Below are 21,320 nucleotides of genomic sequence, written 5' to 3' on the forward strand. Positions count from 1 at the left end.
CTGTTAATAGCTTGAAATATAGGGTAAAGCCCCAAGTGTGTGATCTTCAAAAATGATAAGAATTTTGTTCATTTGCATAATTTTGTAAATGAAGTTGTAAGAAATCAAATAATTTTGAGTATTGATTGTCAAACCACAATACTGTGCTCACGTACAATCAGCTTTTAATAAGTACCTAGTATTTATCAAAGTAATGATGTAATGTAATAGAAGAAAATTTAACTCGCATGCAATTTAATGCTATTTTTCAGATATTATTCATTGAATAATGGTATTTTATGATAAAACATTTTAGGTTGTAGAATGTGTTCTAGAGATTGTTTCGGAGCATTTTATGATAAAACATTTTAGGTTGTAGAATGTGTTCTAGAGATTGTTTCGGAGCATTTTATGATAAAACATCATAGGTTGTATTAGGTTGTAGAATGTGTTCTAGAGATTGTTTCGGAGCATTGAGAGTTTCAGTACCCAGTTATAAGTCTATCACACACTAGATATGTAAATAAAATTATAGCATAGCTCACACTGTACTATCCACGTCTAGTGGAAGGGCGTTTTTTCATAAATCTCAAGATATCTAAATTAGATAATCAGAAATAGATCCAGAATGTACAAATAAATATAGAGGGGGAAGTGAATGAAATGATAAGATCTCAATTTTATATAATATTGATAATATATTTCCAATTCATATAATAAATCTATTCTAACAATTAAAGACACACTGTACAGCCTAAATCGTTATAGTTATAGTAATATTATCGTAATAAAACACATATAGTGTGCTCAGTCTTCATTATAAAGTTCATCAAAATGGCATCTTGTCAGTTTTAGTGGCAGTAAAATTAAGCAGTTGAGTGGTATGTTGATATCATTACAAAGATAATAAATAAATTGAATTTAAAGATAGAAGTGAGATGATGTGTGTTGATTCTAAGTTTGTCTAGTTCTGAGATATTGAATTAATGTTCTTGGTAGATTTTGAAAGGTATTTTGTTATTTAGATTGCCCATTGAGAAAATAGATTGAACTAATTTGAAAATTCTCATAGAGAAATTTCACAATCTGAAACAACTAGGTTTGACGAGTTCATCGACAATCTTTAATAATTTAAGAGCAATTAAAATAACAAGAGCACTTGAATCTTGAAATTTTTTATTCTTATTTGAACTGTTATTAATTTTTTCATGAATTGAATAAATATGATGCAATATTAAATTACTTTTAAAATAATCATTATTATCATAATGAATTGATTCAAACAATAAAGGCACTTCCTGGTAAAAGACACAAAGTAAAATGTAGGTATTGGAATTTCTGACCACGTTTTTCAAATAAATTAAAATCTCCTGTTTTTTTATATAAATTATCTATGAAATTGAAGGCTTAAAATAATTCCATAAAACTCTGAATCACAGATCAGTAAAAACCAAAAATATTCAAATTCACTTCGAGGAAAATAGTAAAATAAATTCTATTTACACTGCAAAACTAAACAACATGAATTGTCTTTTTTTCTAGATTGAACTCAGAAATGTTCATCAGTTTATAGATTTTTTTTGTATTATTCGAGAAACGATTTTAAGGCATCTCTCATGTAATAACAGTATGTTAAATCTATTTACAGGCCTTTTGTGAATGCACTTGGAGTTAAATTTATATGATAAGAACATCAAGTTAAAAGACAAACATTATAAAATCAACTTTACACTTGGAGAAGAAATAATTTTGATTAGTATATGATACATCATGTGTACTAACATATCATAGTTATGAAAAATATATCGACTACATCTATTACAGTTTGTAACTTGCAAACCATGTTACTGAATTCACTTCATAATACATTCATATTCCTGGTTACTAATATATAAATATTCATTTTATCTTGTATAATCAACATATTAAATAATTTATCTATTTCGTCTATTAGCAAATCAGTCTTAGTAGCAATGAATAACTTAATATTGAGTAGAACGTGTAACAATAATAATGATGATAATAGAATAAATGAGAAACAATTGTTGATTATTTACAAATTACCGGTATATCAATTGGAAAGAAAGAGTAGCTATGAAAGTGAGAACGATGATCAATATTATGTCAATGCTCTTTCAAAGTATTATTACAGTATTTGTAGTTTGAATATTGCTAACTAATTATTCAATTAAGTGGACAAAATGACGTGAGAAATTTTTAAGTTCAATTTAAAAAGTTTCCAAATGACAGGCTAATGAACTGTGTTCAATAAACTTTTTAAAGTCAAATCATATTTTTGCATCATAATTGCTCTAATATCCTTGAAGTTAGAGCCTCAATGCTATTAATGATATAATTTATAGAATTCTCTGCTAATAAATGAATATTCCATACATATTTCCATTTATTCCTCAAATAGAAATAGTTAACATTCTTCAAATTGAGATAGTAGCAGTTTGTGATAAATTCATGACATAGAATAATGAAAAACTGATTATTTATTCCATGATTCATGCTGAGAACAGTTTTGACAACAGATATTGATCATCAAGAAAACAAGAAGAACTAAATTGATCAAGCTTAGGAAAGAAAAAAATCTTCCATCCCAAAACCAAAGATAACTAAAAAGTGTTAGCTATACCCGTAATAATACTACTAAAATAATAATGAAACAAATGATTATCATAGTAAAACATGAATAATAAAATAAAACAAACTATAAGACATCAACAAGAATCAAATAAATCACAAAAATGAACAAATTTAGTACAACATACTAGACTAATAACTTCTAAATACAATAAGATATTAATTTTGAATGCTTTACTAAATAAATGAATATTGCATTCTCATGTCCGCAATCTATTACATTGATGCTCCTTGCAAAATGTAATAGAGGATATTTTAATTGTAAAATTCAAATTTAGACAAATATAATAGTGTAAAAATTACAGACTTGAAAGTGACTGAAATATACAACATAGAAAATGAAATTTTCTTGAAAAAGGCACATCTAGAAAAATCGACGAGTAAATTCAATAGAAGTAGCATTTATTTTCTTAAAATTTTCAAGAAATTTCCCATAAATGTTGTGAAATATTTTTCATTGGTTCCAGTCTAACACAATTGAAAATATCATTCCTCTGTGAAAATTCAATGAATTCGCAGTATACTTTTTCACTTACAGTGTAAGTAAACTCTTGAAATAACAAAAGTGGCATTTACAAATTTACATTTTCTTGTTTTTAAGTTTACTTTGCATATTTTCAGTCACCTCCAAGTATTTTTGAATACGCTACTAATAACAATACAATTGAAATATTGATAGTAAACGTTTCCAAAGAATGCAATGTTGCTAAATGTTTAGATTGAATACAAAATATACAAGAATTTTCAAACATTAGTTGAAATTTTTCATTTGCTTACATTCTATAAATAGGCTTAATGCACCCCAGCAATTGAAACAAATGAGTGATTAATGTTTGTTATATTAGAATACAGAAGATAATAACACTTTTATCATAATAATATATGTGAATCTATCTATTTACTTCTTTAGAAGATACCTCAATTTCAAACTCCAATATTGAAGCTGTTGTATTGTTGATATCTAAATTATTTAGTGTTAACGTATGAAAGCTTGAAAAAAGCTTTTCAAAACATACATAACAACTGAAAATTGCATCTGCCCTCTATTAACCAATAACAATTTTTAAATTGTTTCTCCGCGTCAATATTTTCTTGCCTATTGCAAGTTTATCTCCCTCTTCCTACTTTCCGCCTCCTTTTTAATACATTCCATCAACCTCGCCTCTCCTTTTATTTTTGCATTTTATCACTCACTTACTCCTCAGTGAATAATTTTTTTCAGTCAATATTATTTTATTACATTACTCTTTGCCAATTTATTCATCTACATCAATATTAAAGCATTACAGTCAACAAACAAAATGTTAATCAACGTCCTATATAGGTCAAAGTAAAATATTAATAATCAACTAATAATATTATAATAATTACAATAAACATAAAACAATATTGTGTAGGAGTGAATCAGTCTCTTTAAACAAGGGATATGATGAGAATATCCCTCCATGTTAACGTTTTGTGTGTTAATTTCACACACACTATCCTGTGCTTCTGTTGTGATAAGAAATTAACTAACTGGTAATCAGTCTTATAAGTTACTTTGTTTCTTAATAATCTGTTATCTCTTACTGGAAACTACAATAAATTGAACATAATAGTTATAATAGTTGAGGTAATGAAAACATAATAGTAAATAACAATCAAACTCGCATATCGTCAGTCTAAAAGGTTTGCATCAAATTATAGTTCAAAGCTTTTTTGTGTTAATTAATGTAGGCTCAAATTCTGGTGGATTTGAAATTAAATAAATGGAATACCAATGAATTATTCTGTGAAAAAAAACCAAAAAACCCTTAATTTGTGGAGGAAATAATAAAAATAAACAAATCCATTGAATATCGAACAAGGTTTCCATTTTCGAGAAAAATAAAATGAAGTTGAATTCTGCAGCTTTGTTACTAGGAGCTATATTGTTGATCATTGTTTTATGTTTTTGAAAAACTTAGAATGGTATTAAAATGTCGTGAGCTATTGTTAGACTAGAAACCATGAATATCAAATTTTATTTGATAGTATGGTACCCAAAAGATTATTAACTTTGAATCAAGTTTTCAATAGCATTATATTGAAAATCGATATTTGGAACTAATAAGGAGTTTACTTGAATCATTATAGTTTTCACAGTACCGTATCGGTAATATGAAACTGCATGTTGAAGTGGAAAATTATATAAATGTTTTAGAAGCTTTTCTTTGTTGAGTAGTGAAACTTTAGCCCTGAGAAACCATTCATTTTCATCTACAATATTAATGAAAAAAAATACTATTGATAACTATTGAAATAATAATAATAATAACAAAATCTTATTAATTAAACAAAATGAGGTAGTCTGTTTGATTCTGGTGATATATTCTGAGCTTATATGTTTAAATTGTTGTAAATAATATAAATAAATTAACAAAAATGTAGTATAAGTTGTATGAGGTAGATACTTTGTTTGTACTTTATCCAGTTGAACATTGGAACTATAGGTACTTCAAATATTTGTAATCAAAGTTGTATACTGTGCTTGAAGTAGCCTACTTGAGAGGAACATTGCATTTTATTTTGAGTATTATTTTTATTCGGCTGTACTTGAGTTTAAAGTTCAATACTTGTTACCTGTTGAGCAAGCAATTTTTTTAATTGAATTGAACTCTCTTTAGGTACTTTTTGAAAATAAAATCTTCAATAATACTATTACTGAACTCTTGAATGTTTTTTTTGGAAATGTGTATGCCTATTAATAAAGAAAAATAGTATTGGGGTACTAATAAAGAACTTGCAGCAGTAGTCTATTAAATATTTGTACAAATGTATTTTCCAAAATTTGAATCTAAATTTCACATCCTAATTATTTTTTAAAAATTGGTCCACCCTTGTGATTCCAATAATATTCAATTATAAAATATTTCATATTATGATTCTTATTTTGCAATATGCCTAGTTTATAACTGGCTACATTGGACTGAACGCTTTATTTATTAATATTATTTTTATTGGGTTTGATTTTTATATTGATTGATGTAAATGGCATATACGGAAATATATGTAACGTTAAGCTGGTAAATGATATTTTGTTGCTGCCAGTATGCTAGTAATCAGAATAATTCTAATTACCTCGTAACATAGTGAAATATGGTCATACTCAGTACTTAATCACTCAAACAGCACACGAACAATATTCCAAGTTTATTCTATTTGAACTAATAATAAGTATAACTTCTATTCAGCAGTCTTATGGTTGATATGTACAATAATATTTTTAACAACTATTTAAATAGTTTGCAGGTAGCAAGTTGAAGCCAAACTATCGTTGGCGTTGTTGGCCAGTTTAGTATTTTGTATTCATGAGCATAAGTCTTACTTATAATATTATGAGAGTTGACTGAATAATACACATCATGAGCTTGAGCAAATGATACTGGTATTGTTTGTTTGGTTCAATCCACATTTTGTACTATTGTTTCATGATATTGATGCTTTCATTGACAAGTTTGTAAGCTATAGACACAGAAAGTGGTAATGAATATGTTTGACATAGTAATTAGGTCTATTTTCAGAAAATGGCTTTCGACAAATTCAGGTAGGCCTGTCAGAATTATCAACTGAAGAACATGGAATACAAAGAATCTAATTGTTGTTTCCTTTATTTTATGTGTGGCTTTGTGGAGATTGTTTATCTAATGATAATGCAGGAAATTGCCTGTATTGTTCTACTATGTAGTTCTGAATTTTTAAAAAAATCTTACAATTGATAGAATATAGTTCCTTGTTTCCATTATTATTTTATGTGGGAATCTGTAGAGATTTTGTTTATTAAATGATAATGCAGGATTTTCATGTATTTTATACAATTTCCTGTATTATTATACAAATGTACCGTGTAGCTCTGAATGTTTTAAAAACTCCCACAATAATTTGAATGATTCACTGTCGATGTTGTAGAACCGTTTCATATTGAAATAAAAACACACACATATATTGTCAAATTCTACAGTTACTGTTCGAATTTGACAATATATGTGTGTTTTTATTTCATCTCACAATAATTGTCGGTACACAGTGATGCTATCTTGCAGAAGCCACACACCAAATACAAAAACCCATTTTTTACAGACATGTTTATTTATGACTCGTCCTCTTGATATAGATGGCGATTTGAAAAGAAATGTTTATTTTTATGTGCGCGACATAATGAACCCACTGTACTATATATTGGTGGGTATGATGTTTATTTCATTAGATTTTTATAGATTTTTGCAGTTACATTGTAATTTTCTGTGGTTTAGGAGTCTTCCCAATCTTTTAAGGTCAATTGTAATAATATTACATTGATGTACGCGAAATAATGAACTGTCATTTTCTGTAGTTGAAGAGTAATCTTTTGTATTCAATTGTAATTTTTTGGAGGCGATTGTAATAATATCACAATCGTTTATATGTAATAGTATTACATATTATTATGGTTAGTAGGTACCTGAATTTGTGGAAAACCCATCTGGAAACCCCTAGTTTCTCAGTCTCTACTGCTCTGATGTGAGTCACTGCCCGTAGTGAGCAGGGCCGCAGTGGCCTCACTCATGGGGGGCATAATGACTCTAGATGGCGGTGGAGGGGGTTGCGAGTCAGCTGTTTTCCGACTGACCGACAAATCCTCCACCTGGTCCTGCATCATGTCCTCGTCGTCCTTATCGTTGGCTCCCCTCTCCTCGTCATCGTCGTCCTCATCCCCACCCTGGCTCTGCTGTGAAGGGGAGGGGGTGATGCTGTTGCGATGCGCATGCGCGTACTTGATGAGGTTTGGGCTGGGAGAGCGCACGTTGTTGGGCGACGAACTGTTGCCACTGTGGTTTCCCCCTCCCGTGCTGCCTCCGCCACCTGGCTCCCGGTCAAGGTCACCCAGTGGTTTGCCGCCGCCGTTGTTATGGTGGTCGATCAGCTGATACTGCAAAAAGCCGCCGTATTCCACGCGCATGTAATTCTGCGCAGCTGGGTCGTCGGGGTCTCCTTTCAGCGATGGTGCACCGCCGCTCCCTGTTGATTCATCAAAAAGCCTTATTAAAAAAATCTACTAAATCATTTGAATTTATACTGGAATTGATTGTAATAAATATTGACATAATGATAGCACATCGCAACTGCCTAGTCACACCACTATCTCCGTAAACAAAGCCATAGTGCATTCTGGTGATATCAGCATAGTTAGGGCTCCTATACACTACCTCCGTACATAAAGCCATAGTGCATTCTGGTGACGTCAGCACAGGTAGGGCTCCTACACCAATAACAACACTAGCTGATGTGGATCAGCTGAAATCAAAATTTTAATTGGTGTAGGAGCCCCACCTGTGCTGACGTCACCAGAATGCACTATGGCTTTGTTTACGAAGGTAGTGTCCTACACCAATAAAAATTAATTTGTTAATTTCAGCTGACCTATATCAGCTAGTGTTTTTATTGGTGTAGGAGTCCTACCTGTGCTGACGTTACCATCAACCACCTGTCATGCATTATGGCTTTGTTAACGGATGTAGTGGTCACACTCTTCCTTGATGGAAATGCCCGATCTTAATAAAATATAGACTTATATGGATCAAATATCTGACAAAAACTCAGCTGGTTGACCATATCTTATTGTGAAAATTACCAGCTTGTCTTGATGCCCCTTCCTGTGGAAGGGGTGGATCTGTCCAGTAGGGATCAGCTCGTGAGACCGTGACTAGGTTGGTGAAAATTATGGAAACAGCTTAATATTTCTTTCACAAGGATATTTGACTGTGGATTCCATTGGGGATCCTATTCGGATTGAAAAAAAACTAATTTTCTGTCTTATCAAAATTTTGGTCAGTAATCTTGAAGTCGCCATATTGAATCAAACTTCACAATAATTTAAATGACAAATACATTTGAAACATTAGAGCTAGCTTAATTCATCATTTTCAACACACTAGCTAAAGTTCTTCTCTACCTTCTTCTCTTCTTCTTCTTCTTCTAAAAAACTACTTTTCTTTCGTATCAAAATTTTGGTCAGTAATCTTGAAGTCGCTATGTTGAATCAAACTTAATTTCTTTTTACTTTCCTTGCCCTATTACCATAGGTAAGGAAAGTATTGCTTTCCAAAAAATTGAAGGTACCCTAATTTCATGTTTTCTATACGTTTCAAGGTTCCCTGAGTCCAAAAACATTTTTTTAAATGGGAAGGTGCTCAATATATTGATTTTAAGAAATTGACCGTCTTTTCATCGTCTTACAAAAATGAATGAATGGTGAACGTACCTGGCCCAGGGAACGAGTAGTTGAGTCCTACGTTGCCGTTACCGTTGGCACTGCCGCGTCGGAAAGGCCGCGACGTGGTGATGCCGAGCTTCTTGACTTTGTCGTAGAGCGTGCGTGACGGCACGCCGTACTTGCGCGCCGCCTGCAGTGCGCTCATGCCCAGGCGCACCGCCTCAATCGCTGACAGGATGTCGGCGCGGGTGTACTGCTTGTAGCGTTTCCATTCTGGTTTCTGGGTTGGCACGTAGGTGGCTATCGCTGATGAGACGCCTCCTGACACAAAGACAAGGATAAATAAAATAAATAAAAAAATACAAACAAGCAATTAAAAACATAAAAAGTACAAAATATCTAAAATACAATGCAATAGGTCTATAAAAAGTATGGAATTTAATTCTATTGGGAATTGAGCTACTCAACTATGGGAAACCCATGTACTAGAGTAGGTGTTAGTAGTAGTAATAGATTCTGGGTGGGGTTGCAAACTGCAAATACGTTGGGTAAGTGAGCTCACATATTGTCTGAGATTATTTTTTCTATATGATGTCTTCCAGTTGAAATGATCCTTTTCTTAGCGGCAGTTTTGAATCTTCTGGGGTTTTCTATTGTCTTGATTTGTGCAGGAAGTAGATTGTGGAGTTTTGGTGCTAGGTGGTTATTGTCGATAGAATTGAAGTTTTTTTTGTTGGCTTCCAAAAAACTATTAAGAAATCAAATCAAGTAAAATTTATTTCCTCAAAAAATATCAGTATTTAAAAATTATACATTATTAATTTAAACTTAATTATATCAAAACAGAAACAAACTGTAAACTTAATTTGACTTAATAATATAGAACTTAAACTAATGCTATGTTTAATAATAAGTTACTGTACCCAAATAATAAAGGGAAAAGCTTACATAGACAACATATTGCCTGTGCATAAGCTAGAGTTGAGTTTATGTTAATTCAATATATTGAATTTATGGAATCGACCATCTTTTTATCGCCCCACAAAAATGAAACAGATACAGAATAAAAAAAGAAAGACGTACTCCTATATATATCTTGACAGGGTATGATAATTGCCAAAATATACAAAAAAACAGAAAAAATCAAGTGTTTCACTTATGCCAGTAGTATTTTCCTCCAGCCGTATAAGAATAAGATATTTGAAATAATAATTATTGTTTTTGTCCAATTGTCACAGCTTTGTATAATTTTTGTGTTATTTTTTTAATAATAATAATACTGAGGGTGATGCCCACATAAGCTCTTAGGGTTGTGCGTGGGTAATGAGTGAGAGGGATGATGATGAGAGATGACAGCTACTTTTTAGGTAATCGGGACCAACGACTTATCGTCTCCTACGAAGGACGGGGTGGCCATATCTATGTGATTGTGCTGTGGTCAAAAACTTTTGTTGATATATTAAATTGAATTGAGTATATTCAAACTTGTCATAATTCAATGATCATACTAATTCACACTAATTAAAAATTCCATATTCACGAAAATATCTCTAAAAAACACAAATTTACCCTAAATTCTATCTCTAAATCTACCCAGAAATTACATACTTCTAATATTTTGCTTATTATTCTGTAACTATAGTGAGGGCACATACATTATTGAATGGTTTTCAAAATGCAAAAATTTCCTGGAGGTGCTGGGATTTGAACCCAGGACTTTCAGCATGCGAAGCAGACACTCTACCACTGAGTTACACCCCCTTGGGTGAGAACGCATGTTAGGGTTGGGAGATGAGTATCGATTACACATGAGCTCGACGATATCGATAGTAGCCTATTTATCGATAGACAAGACATTGATATATACATTATATCGATTCCAGTATGTGATATAATATCATCGATTCATCACTGATATTATCATAGCCACCTCTAATACATTAGAGGTGGCTATTACAGGCTATGATACTATCATAGCCACCTCTAATACAAGGCCGCGGCCTACAATTTATTGCAACGTCGCAGTGTAGGCATACAATCTAATACATGATTGGTGAAAAAGATTTTACAAAATACCAGCTTATCTTTTTCACCAATCATGTATTAGATTCTAGGCCTACACTGCGACGTTGCAATAAATTGTAGGCCGCGGCCTTGTATTAGAGGTGGCTATGATAGTATCATAGCCTCTAATAGCCACCTCTAATGTATTAGAGGTGGCTATGATAATATCAGTGATGAATCGATGATATTATATCACATACTGGAATCGATATAATGTATTATCAATATCGTAGGCCGCGGCCTTGTATTAGAGGTGGCTATGATATTATTCAACAAGTAGTGATTCCAGCAAAATTATGAAAATTATTATTTTTGCCAAAGAGTTTGTTTTATAGGTTGTGACCAAAATCAAGTTATGCATGCAGTATATTCTATAATATAATAGACCTACTTGTGCAGGTGAAATTTATAGTACCTATTTGAAAAATAAATTTCAAATATGGATTCAAATTAAAAAAAATATATTACCTGTTCCGTCGTTGTACATTGACTGAGGAGACGTTGAGTGCATGAAGGCCAATTTGTTGTTCTGAAAAATTAAAAATCAATGATTAAGTTTAATTTCCCACTTCTTGAAAAAATCAATTCAAAATGAATCTCATAGCTTGATGAGGCTGATGAAGCTCCTCTTCAGGAGTGAAATGTATTCCTCAATACTCCAAGAAAAGTAAGTGTTTTTTCAAATATTTACAAGTAATACAGTGTCTGAACTACAACAGAGTTAATAATATTTCTTACTTTGGACAAAAGATTTATGAATATGAGCAACAAAAAGGTTCTTAAAACAATGCATTTGAACTAATATTTAAAAAAAATATTATTAAATGAAAATCCCAATTAAATGCTGTATTAATGCTTCCAATTTATTTCAATCTGTAATATTTTTTACAGTGGAAGATGCTATTCGAAGCATTGAAGAAATGATAGATTATTATTGAAATTTAATGAATAACTTACCTTTTCATCTTCATCCATAGCAGAAATATCAGTATAGGGAGAGGCAGTATCTTCATGCATTTGTTCAGATTTAACAGACTGGAAGAAAATGAGATAAAAGTTAGTAAAAATTGCATTTAATTTCCCTCCAATAAAAAGAAAATAGTTCATTAAATTTCAGTAAGGCTACAAATTTCAAAGCTTGCTAAATACAGAAGTCAATTAATTGATTAATTTTTATACATTTTGTGATTTATTTAAAGTATTACGTCAACCTTCAAAATTCAAAATCTTCAAATCATTATTCCTGGATCAAAAATCAAGTGACGAAGCAGTGTGTGATATCTTAACCTCAAACTTAGGACAACATTAACTTTTTTCAAAATTTGTGGAGAGAAATAGTACAGGCTCAGCCTATTTTTCCTTCAATGTCATAATTATATCATGATTGTAGTATTTTGTACAATAAATAAATGAAAGTTCTTCTATAAGCGATCAAACATTTTATATTACAGTAGGTACAAATTGTTTAGTTTCTGATCATTACTAGAATATTGGTAAATGAGAAAGAATTGAATTAAATTTCCTCCAATAAAAAAAGTTCAGTAATTTCAATCTAAAAATTGAATGCCTATACTATTGATCTATTAATTCATAAATTACAAAATTAATGTTCTGACCAAAGCCTTTATTTTTCATGAAGAAAATATGAAAAAAATGTTTTGAAATTTTATGTATTCAAATCCACACTGGTGGTTCTAAAGGATGAGGGGATAATGATGATTATCATTTTGAGCTGGCTGCACTACTTATTATTATTTAAATTTTGTTGTCATCTTTCTATTTTCTCTCTCTCTCTCTCTCTCTCTCTCTCATGACAATAAACAATTCAGTTGAAAGGAACATAATCAGTCTAGAGATCATATTAGTTTGTTCAAAAATAAAGATACACTATTAATGTTTATTGCAACAGCAATAAATAGCTCATTAAGATATGCAGAGTCTTCTCTCTAATAAAATACTACATTACATGAAGATAAGGCTGCAACAAGTCGCTGAATATATATTCCCCTTCACAATGAAACTATTAATAGCAAAAAAATTATGAGAATATTAAATTTGAATGACAGTCGTATATTCGATACTAGATCTCACATACAATGTGCTTCTAGCACAGATTTATTACTATGTTTTATCTGTGATTTTGGTTCACTATAATGATAAACTAATTTTCGAATAGATATATTTGTGAATAAATTGAGTACGATATAGAATCACATGCATTTTGTATTTAGAGTGGAGATTGTAAGAGGATAGACTGAATCACTAGTGAAAGTTGTTTTTCACTTTTTAGACACTTTTAAAATACACAAATGCAGGTTCATGCGTACCGTATGTCCTTTGACAAATCTGATAAAAGAATTCATTAGTAGGTTACCTAATATGTATATTATGAGATTTGTATTTAATAGCGTGAATTAACTGTGTCTGGTATAAATTGTTGTCTGAATAAACATTCAGGAACAATGATTATTCTATAAAGGAAACTAAAAGAATAATGTTTACGCTATGAACAGAGATATTGTGGAAATACTCCATATTAAGGTAAAATAAAAACGATGTTGGTCTCAAAACCAACTTGAGTTTGGCTCGAATAAATTATGTGGAACTGACAACATCGTTTTAAATTTCACCTTAAAAGAATAATGCATTATTATAATGTAAATATGAAATTTACAAAAAATAAGACGAATTGCATTTAGTACACCATCAATACTGAGTAGTGGAGAGGACTTTCAAGTCCTAATTCTTACTGATTTAAAAATACATTTCAATTTAAATCTTTAATGACAAATAAATTTAAAACATTAAGAGCAAGCTTAGTTCATCATTTTCAACGCACCAGCTAAAGTTCTTCTCTTCTTCTTCTCTTCTTCTTCTTCTTCTTCTTCTTCTTATTCTTCTTCTCCTTCTTTCACAATTATTTAGGGAATTTTTCACAGATTATTCTACTTTCAAGTTTAGAAAGAAGTTGGCCAAATCTTTATTGTTTTACATTGATCTAGAATGACATAGTTTTTGACTGACCGTTTCGGCATCCTGACTGTAGCAGTCGTTGTGATTGGACAAGTGGCTGTCGGGCCGACAGACGAGGGGCACGGGCTGCGACGAGTCGGGGCCGGGGCCCCCCTGTGTGCCCCCCTGGCCCCCTTGGGCTCCCCCCTGGCCGAGCACAGTGCGCAGAATCGGGGTGTCACGACTGGCCATCATGGACGATAGCTTTTTGCGACTGAGCGGCGACATGTCCGAGCTGAACATGGCGGCCGCATTGTAGCAGTTGTTGAGTGCGGCTGCAGTCGCGCTGTTGAGTGCTGCGGCTGCGGTCGCGTTGTTGTTGCCCCCGCGGTGTTGCGACGGCGGTGCCGCTAGCGGGAGGCCCCACAGGGGCATCGAGACGCCGCTGCGGTCTAGCATCGACGATTTGCCGCCGCCTGGAAAAACGGATATTCAATTAATTCAATTTTATTGAGTCAAAATACTTTATAAAATATAGAACAGGTCACTTCACCTATAATATTTTTCTACACTTAACAACCAACTGTATATCACCTGTATAACTGTGTAACAACTGTGCCCGTATAATTGTGATTTCACGGTAATGAATAAATAAGTAAATAAATACATTTTTATGTTTATTCCAAGTGGTGTAATAATAATAATAATATTCGTATGGCTTTTATTGGTGGGGAGTTCCTGACGGAAGTTCCACCTCGCCTGATTATATCATTTAAGATGTCAATGGGCCTTACGACTGTCATACTTCAGCCGGGACCGACCATAACAAATCAAATCAAAGTTTATTCATCAAAAACAATTACAATACAAATTTGAATACTTATAACATTTAATACAAATAAAACAAATAAGTTTTATGCATTGAATAATTTCTTGATAGGCATAGATAATTCAATGAATAAATAAACACTATAAATTATATGTGTTGGGGTATAAGTTATTAGTTTCTTGTTGCTTGTTACAATTACTATTTACGAACTTCATTAAGTGATATAGGATTAAAGTTTTTTATAACATTTGTTATGGTGGTATAAATTGTTCATTTTAAAATGTAACTCTCATATCCTATATTTTTCGACTGTGTGTAGTTGGAATAGGTAGTAGTAAATTGGAATAGGAACAATATGGAATTGGGCTTGAGCCTATTAATGATTGTAATCATTGTAATAAATAAGTAGATGTAGATAATGTGATAGGCCTACTTACCATACATGTATGGACTCTTGGGCATGGCAGGTTGCTGGTGTATTCCGGTGGAGTGGGGCGTGGCATAGGGTGTGGAGTGAGGAGGAGACGCATCATCGCTGTTATGACTCAAACCGCTGCTGTGAGGCACTGAGGAGGCATTGGCTGCTGAGGAGGTGCTGATCACGTTCGGGTCATCACTTGCCGTGTTACCGTTGCCTCCCGCACCTGACTGCGTTTTCGTTGCGGTTGCGGCGGCAGTTGTGTTGTCTTCGACTAGGCCCTGCAAATCGAATAGAAATTCAAATGTTTTCACATGAAATTAATACAAAGGAAAGCAATAAACGGCTTAATCATCCAGAAAGCAAACATCTCTCATAGATAGTAATATTGTATTATAAACATTTTATTTTTATTTTTGCTCGTGTATGTATGTGTATGAGTAAATTATTGTTTGTTTTCTTTTTGGCAATAAATGAATTTGATTTGATTTGAAAGATAAGCATTCACTTGGGGTTTTAATCTTTGTCCCACTGAGAATGATGCCCACAAGAGCTCTAGGCCTGTGCGTCATGTCTAGGAAATAATTGTTTTTCGTCTTATTACATAGCATTACTATACTCTGTACAGAATTACTTCTTACTTGGGATGGACATGCGCAGCAGAGAAAGCATACAGCGGGAGGGATACAGAGGCGCGGTGTTGCCGTTTTGAAGCGGCCAGCGTTCTCCAACTTCTATACTATGTACAGAATTACTCCCGACTTGGGATGGACATGCGCAAGAGAGAAGGCATACAGCGGCAGGGATACAACGACGGCTATGTTGCCGTTGTGTACCGGCCAGCGTTCTCTAATTTCCAGTGAGTATCCAAGCGCTCATGGGAATTTTCCTCTCTGCAATCACAGACTCGACTGACTCTAATCGGCAACTGCGCTTCCACCTATGATTCTATCCATCACTGTAATTGGCTGATCTCCCTCCATTTCTCTGCGCCGCAAATTCCTCCAAGTCTGAAGTAAATTTACACGGAGTATAGTGACTGTTCATGTGCTCATGCTGCACATTCAAAGTTTCCTGTCTGAAAGCAGTCAGACGACTGACAAATTGGCAACTGTGATTCCACCTATCAACACTGTAATTAGTTGATCTCCCTCCATTTCTCTGCGCTGCATAATCCTCCAAGTCTCTGAAGTTAATTTGTACAGACTAATAGTACCGTTTATATTTTCTTTGAGACACAACTAGTTTCGGGCATTTATTATTCATGTTGTTTGTTGATTAATTCGGTTGTTATTGTTGATAATAAAGGTGTTACCTTGATCTTGAGTGCTTCGGCGACCTTGAGCAGGGCTCCCAGCTGGTCCTGGGCCACATTCACTTCACCCCTGTACATGTACTCCAGGATCGCCTTCATTTCGCTGTAGCGCACGTCCTTTAGAACAACCACTGGGTGCCTGCAACGGAGAGAGACAGACAGTCAACAATCATGTTCAATTACCTTACTCAATGTTTTAGTCTGCGAATTTTTTTTGTGGAGTTGAGAAGTTGATATTGTGGTAATTATTCATATTGAATGTAAAAGAATAAGAAATTGTTAAAAACCACTGATTTATTGATACTTAGAAAGACCGGTTTCGGTTATTACACCATTGTCAATCTCTGATAAACTGATTACCAGAGTTTATCAGAGATTGACAATGGTGTAATAACCGAAACCGGTCTTTCTAAGTATCAATAAATCTGTGGTTTTTGACAATTTCTTAGTCTTTTTCATTCAATGAGAATTTATTGGGAAAAGAGTCAAGAGATAAGCTCAATTTCTAAAGGTTTCAGACAGAGAATGTTTGTAAAATATATCTGTAACTTTATGGTTAATTTAGCAATGTACTTGGATATTGTATTTTACAGTATGGTTCTTCATCTTCCTACTGTTTCTAGTAGGCTACTTGGGACAATCACTGGTTGTCAGTCAAATCGAATTCCAAGGAAGAAAGTTCCAATAAAATTCATATAACTTGTTCTTTAGTTTGACGTTTTTGAACTTTTTATGAGCGTTCAAACTGTTTGAAATTTGGCTTTGAACTCGACAAATGTACTTTTTTCAACTGTACTCATAAAAAGTTCAGAAACCTCAAACAAAGGAACAAGATTCATTGGAAATTTCCTTCAACCCCATCCATAGAGTTTGATTTTGACTGTTATTTTTTCTAGTTATTGACGTTTTTCAAAAATATCAAAACATTAGTATAGCTCAAAAACTGAAGTTGATATGAGAAAATTTTACTGGACATCTTTTGTTGCAAATTTCATGTTGAATCTATGGTATCCGGCTGTTTCGCCTCTCTCGAGTTACTTTGTATTTATTTTTCGATATATTCATATGACTTGTATCGGCAGAAAGATCCTTGTGGATGTTTTGACCTGCCGTGTATTACCCAATGTCATTTCCTATTCACACTCAAGTTTATAGGTTATATATTGGGTTCTTCAAGTTTTATCACTAAAATTCTACAAAAATTAGACTTTTAGAGGAGATTGAGATTGGTGTGTTTAAGTGATGATTACCTGCAAGGCAGTTCGGTGAAGAGCACCTGGAAGTAGGAGGAGCAAGCAGCCAGCACCATCTTGTGGCACTTGACAGAGGTGCCCCCCTCGCAGGTGAGGGTGACGTCGGTGAATGCCTCATTCTGCAGCAGCTGGTCGAAGACGGTCAGCAGGTTGGAGCGATGGTTGTTCCAGCGCAGACAGTACTGCTGGGCGGCTGCACCTGATGCAGCTGGCGAACTTCCACTGGCTGCCATTTTGCCAGGCTGAGATGGTGGTAGCACTGTCACCTGTACCAACAGAATGCACACGCTATATTATGCACATTGTATTGAGTGAAACAGTTGGATAAGTTAGGTTAGGTTAGGTTAGGTTAGGTATGAGGTGGGGAGAAAGAGTAGGAGGAAGAGGACTACGATGAGGAGAGTGTGAGGAAGAGGAGGAGGATGATAAGATGGTCATAGCGGATTCACCTGTCAACAGAATGCAACTAAATGTTTTTAGGTGAATCAGTTGGGGTGAGCAAATTAGGTGAATTGATAATGGATTATGAAAAAGGGAGAATGGAAGTGGCTGAGAAAGATGAAAAAGATGAGAAGTTCGAGTAGGAGGAGGACTGGAGGAGAAAAAGGTGGCAGGAGAAGAAGAAAAATAAGAAGAAGACTGGTGAAGGAGAAAAGGAAGTAGAAGGGAGAAGAAGTAGGAAGAAGAAGAAGAATAATAATGAAGTTTGCAAATACATCCTCTTTGGTTCTACAGTCGCCGTGGCCGAGAGAAGTTTACATCCTGAATCTGAATGCCAAGCGAATACAACCTGAGGGACAGGCTGCACACTCTATCGGATTATTTCAACAAACCCTATTACAGCTCTCCTTTATGCCGATAGGTGTCGCGAGCGTATCGTTTCCCTGCTTTTGCTCTTCAATGTCGGTTGGGAAACACTGTAATTAATTATCCATCCAAAGAAGATTTTGAGAAACACATTTCGGAGAGAATGATGATATCATTCGTTCCTCACTTATGATCATCTCATTTTGTCTTGCCATAATTAATAATCTAATGCAGTATGTAAATTCATTAGACAGTACCTAGATAATGATATCTTTATATTTTAACATAATATTATTTTCCATTAAAACAACATGCATCAATAGCTTGTTCTTCATCATTCCTTTCTACTGTTCCCTTGTTCTTTTCCTGACTTTCTATCCCTTTTCTTCTTTTTCCGTTTCGTTTTACGTCCACAATATTGTCAACAGGTTGACTGTTCTCTCTATATTCGTACCCAATCAAACAAACTGTCTCAATAACAGCTACTAACTTGTACCAAAAACAATATAATAATGCTGCTTCAGATCATCATTTATTTTTCCCCTTGTTCTGTTTATTTTTCTCCTATCTTCTTCTTCTTCTTTTTCTTCTCCTTTTTGATCTTGTTCTTCTCACCTCTTCTTCTTCCAACTTTACTTCTTCCAACTTTACTTCTTCTCACTCCTTTTTTTCCTCCGTCTTCTGTCTTTCTTCCTGTTCTCCTTCTCATATTTTCCTTTTCCTTTCTATTTTTTCTCCTCACTTCTTCCACCTCCTACTTCTCCTTCCTATTCTACTTCTACTCACTTCTTCACCCAACACTCTCTTCTTCACACTATATTCCACCTACTTCTTCCTCTTCTTCTTCTTCTCGCTCTCTTGGCTTTTACTTCTTCTCTTTCCATTCTCTTCTTCCACTATTTCTTCTCCTCTTACTTCATCTTCTTTCTTCTTCTTCTTCTTCCACTGTTTATCCTCCTACTCCTCCTTCTTCTCCCTATACTTCTTCTCATTCCTTCTTCTTTTTATTGTTCTTCCTCTTTTCCTCCTCCTGTCTTCTTCTTTTCTCCATCTCATCACCCTCTTCCTCCCACATCTCTTTCTCCTCCTGATTCTCCTTCTCCTCCTCCTCCTCCTCCTGCTCCTCCTCATTCTCCTCCTCCTCATTCTTATTTTTCTTCTTCTGTCTTTCTTCCTGTTCTCCTTCTCATATTTTCCTTTTCCTTTCTATTTTTCTCCTCACTTCTTCCACCTCCTACTTCTCCTACCTATTCTACTTCTACTCACTTCTTCACCCAACACTCTCTTCTTCACACTATATTCCACCTACTTCTTCCTCTTCTTCTTCCTCTCGCTCTCTTGGCTTTTACTTCTTCTCTTTCCATTCTCTTCTTCCACTATTTCTTCTCCTCTTACTTCATCTTCTTTCTTCTTCTTCTTCTTCTTCCACTGTTTATCCTCCTACTCCTCCTTCTTCTTTCTATACTTCTTCTCATTCCTTCTTCTTCTTCTATGCTCTTCTTTTTTTGTTCTTCCTCTTTTCCTCCTCCTGTCTTCTTCTTTTCTCCATCTCATCACCCTCTTCCTCCCACATCTCCTTCTCCTCCTCCTCCTCCTCCTCCTCATTTTCCTCATTCTCCTCCTCATTCTTATTTTTCTTCTTCGTCTTCTTCCTCCTATTCCCTCTGTTCCACCAGTGTGTTCTCATCACTTCCCCCATACTAACACTCATCTAGCACACCAGTAGCTATCAATTAACACCCTCGCTGTTATTGTTGAGTGTGTGGGAGAGGGAAGGGGGCTTTTGACAGTGACATTGACTTTATATTGGAGAGAGAGGATGACAGGAGGAGGAGGGTTTATTCCAGTAGCAGTGTTGCACTAGATATTATTACATTTGACTACTGGAATAGAACCGGAAATGTGTCATTGTATTGCAATTGGCTCCAGCTGGAGAGAACGAAGCCCTACACTATGATATTATTTGCTTTCATCTCTTTCGCTTTTGGATTGTTCGTTTTTATCATCGAGTTTACCCTTGTATCTCGATTATATCTCTCTCATTCATGTATATAGTTGTAGTGGTACCAATCTAGTTAGTTTATAAATTGAGATGTTAATCCTATTATATTAAGCAAGCAATTTCTGTATTTTTATATTTGGTTATTTATATTTATTCATGGTTATTTATGTCCAACTGATCTCGAGAACGACTCTAACGATTTCCACGAAATTTGGAACATAGTAGGTTTATGATATAAAATTCGATTGCACAAGGTCTCATCCTTGGGAAAACTCGCTGAACGACATTAAAAGGATAATTTATTCATCCTTGGCTGAAACAGCTGAGACTTTCGTCGTCTGTGGATAGTAAAAAGTGAGTGAACGAGTGAGTCTGTAGAAAATCAAAATATCGCATCCCCGAAATTCATAAGCTGACATTTTTATAGCCAGCTGTAAAATATAAACACGATAATTTTAGAGAATTGTGTTCTGTTTATCAATAAATAAAAATAACGAGCGAAGCTTGGTGCCTCGATATTTTTGATGATGAGAGCTACAACGGTACAAAAATACATAGACATAATTAATACAGGAGCATACAAATTAATCATACCTTGTTTTGAAACTTTTAAATGAGGCTCTATTGATAAGTTTTTTTTCTCTTGAACTTGAAAATATTATTTTGCTGCTCATCAATGCATCCCTTTTAATGAATTGAATACATTAATTATTAAATACTTTGAATGTATTATATTCAGTACATTTGAAAATCGTGCACCATTATCCTTGAACCACGGGGACATTGGGTCATAAAGCGTTACAATCACTCGGCCTTTCCTCCAATAAATGGTCAGTGTGGA

At 34.0% G+C, this 21,320-nt stretch overlaps 1 protein-coding gene and 1 non-coding gene across 4 annotated transcripts in view; both read right to left on the reverse strand.

Annotated features, from left to right (window-relative positions):
• Positions 1-653: 653 nt before the first annotated feature.
• LOC111048189 (longitudinals lacking protein, isoforms H/M/V) overlaps positions 654-21,320 on the reverse strand; it is a 67,993-nt gene continuing 47,326 nt past the window's right edge. For all 3 annotated transcript variants that reach the window (XM_039439324.1, XM_039439325.1, XM_039439326.1), the window contains exons 2-9: positions 17,668-17,936; positions 16,418-16,556; positions 15,122-15,383; positions 13,928-14,331; positions 11,861-11,938; positions 11,372-11,432; positions 8,888-9,160; positions 654-7,644 (exon numbers count right to left, since the gene is read on the reverse strand). In XM_039439324.1, coding sequence (XP_039295258.1) covers positions 7,127-7,644; positions 8,888-9,160; positions 11,372-11,432; positions 11,861-11,938; positions 13,928-14,331; positions 15,122-15,383; positions 16,418-16,556; positions 17,668-17,903 — 1,971 coding nt within the window. In that variant the 5' untranslated portion in view covers positions 17,904-17,936 and the 3' untranslated portion in view covers positions 654-7,126. The remainder of the gene's footprint in view (positions 7,645-8,887; positions 9,161-11,371; positions 11,433-11,860; positions 11,939-13,927; positions 14,332-15,121; positions 15,384-16,417; positions 16,557-17,667; positions 17,937-21,320) is intronic.
• Positions 10,529-10,600, reverse strand: Trnaa-cgc. The gene has a single exon. It is a non-coding gene; the product is annotated as a tRNA-Ala (tRNA).

The sequence above is a fragment of the Nilaparvata lugens genome, chromosome 12 (genome assembly GCF_014356525.2).
Source record: "Nilaparvata lugens isolate BPH chromosome 12, ASM1435652v1, whole genome shotgun sequence".
NCBI classification, from domain to species: Eukaryota; Metazoa; Arthropoda; class Insecta; order Hemiptera; family Delphacidae; genus Nilaparvata; species Nilaparvata lugens.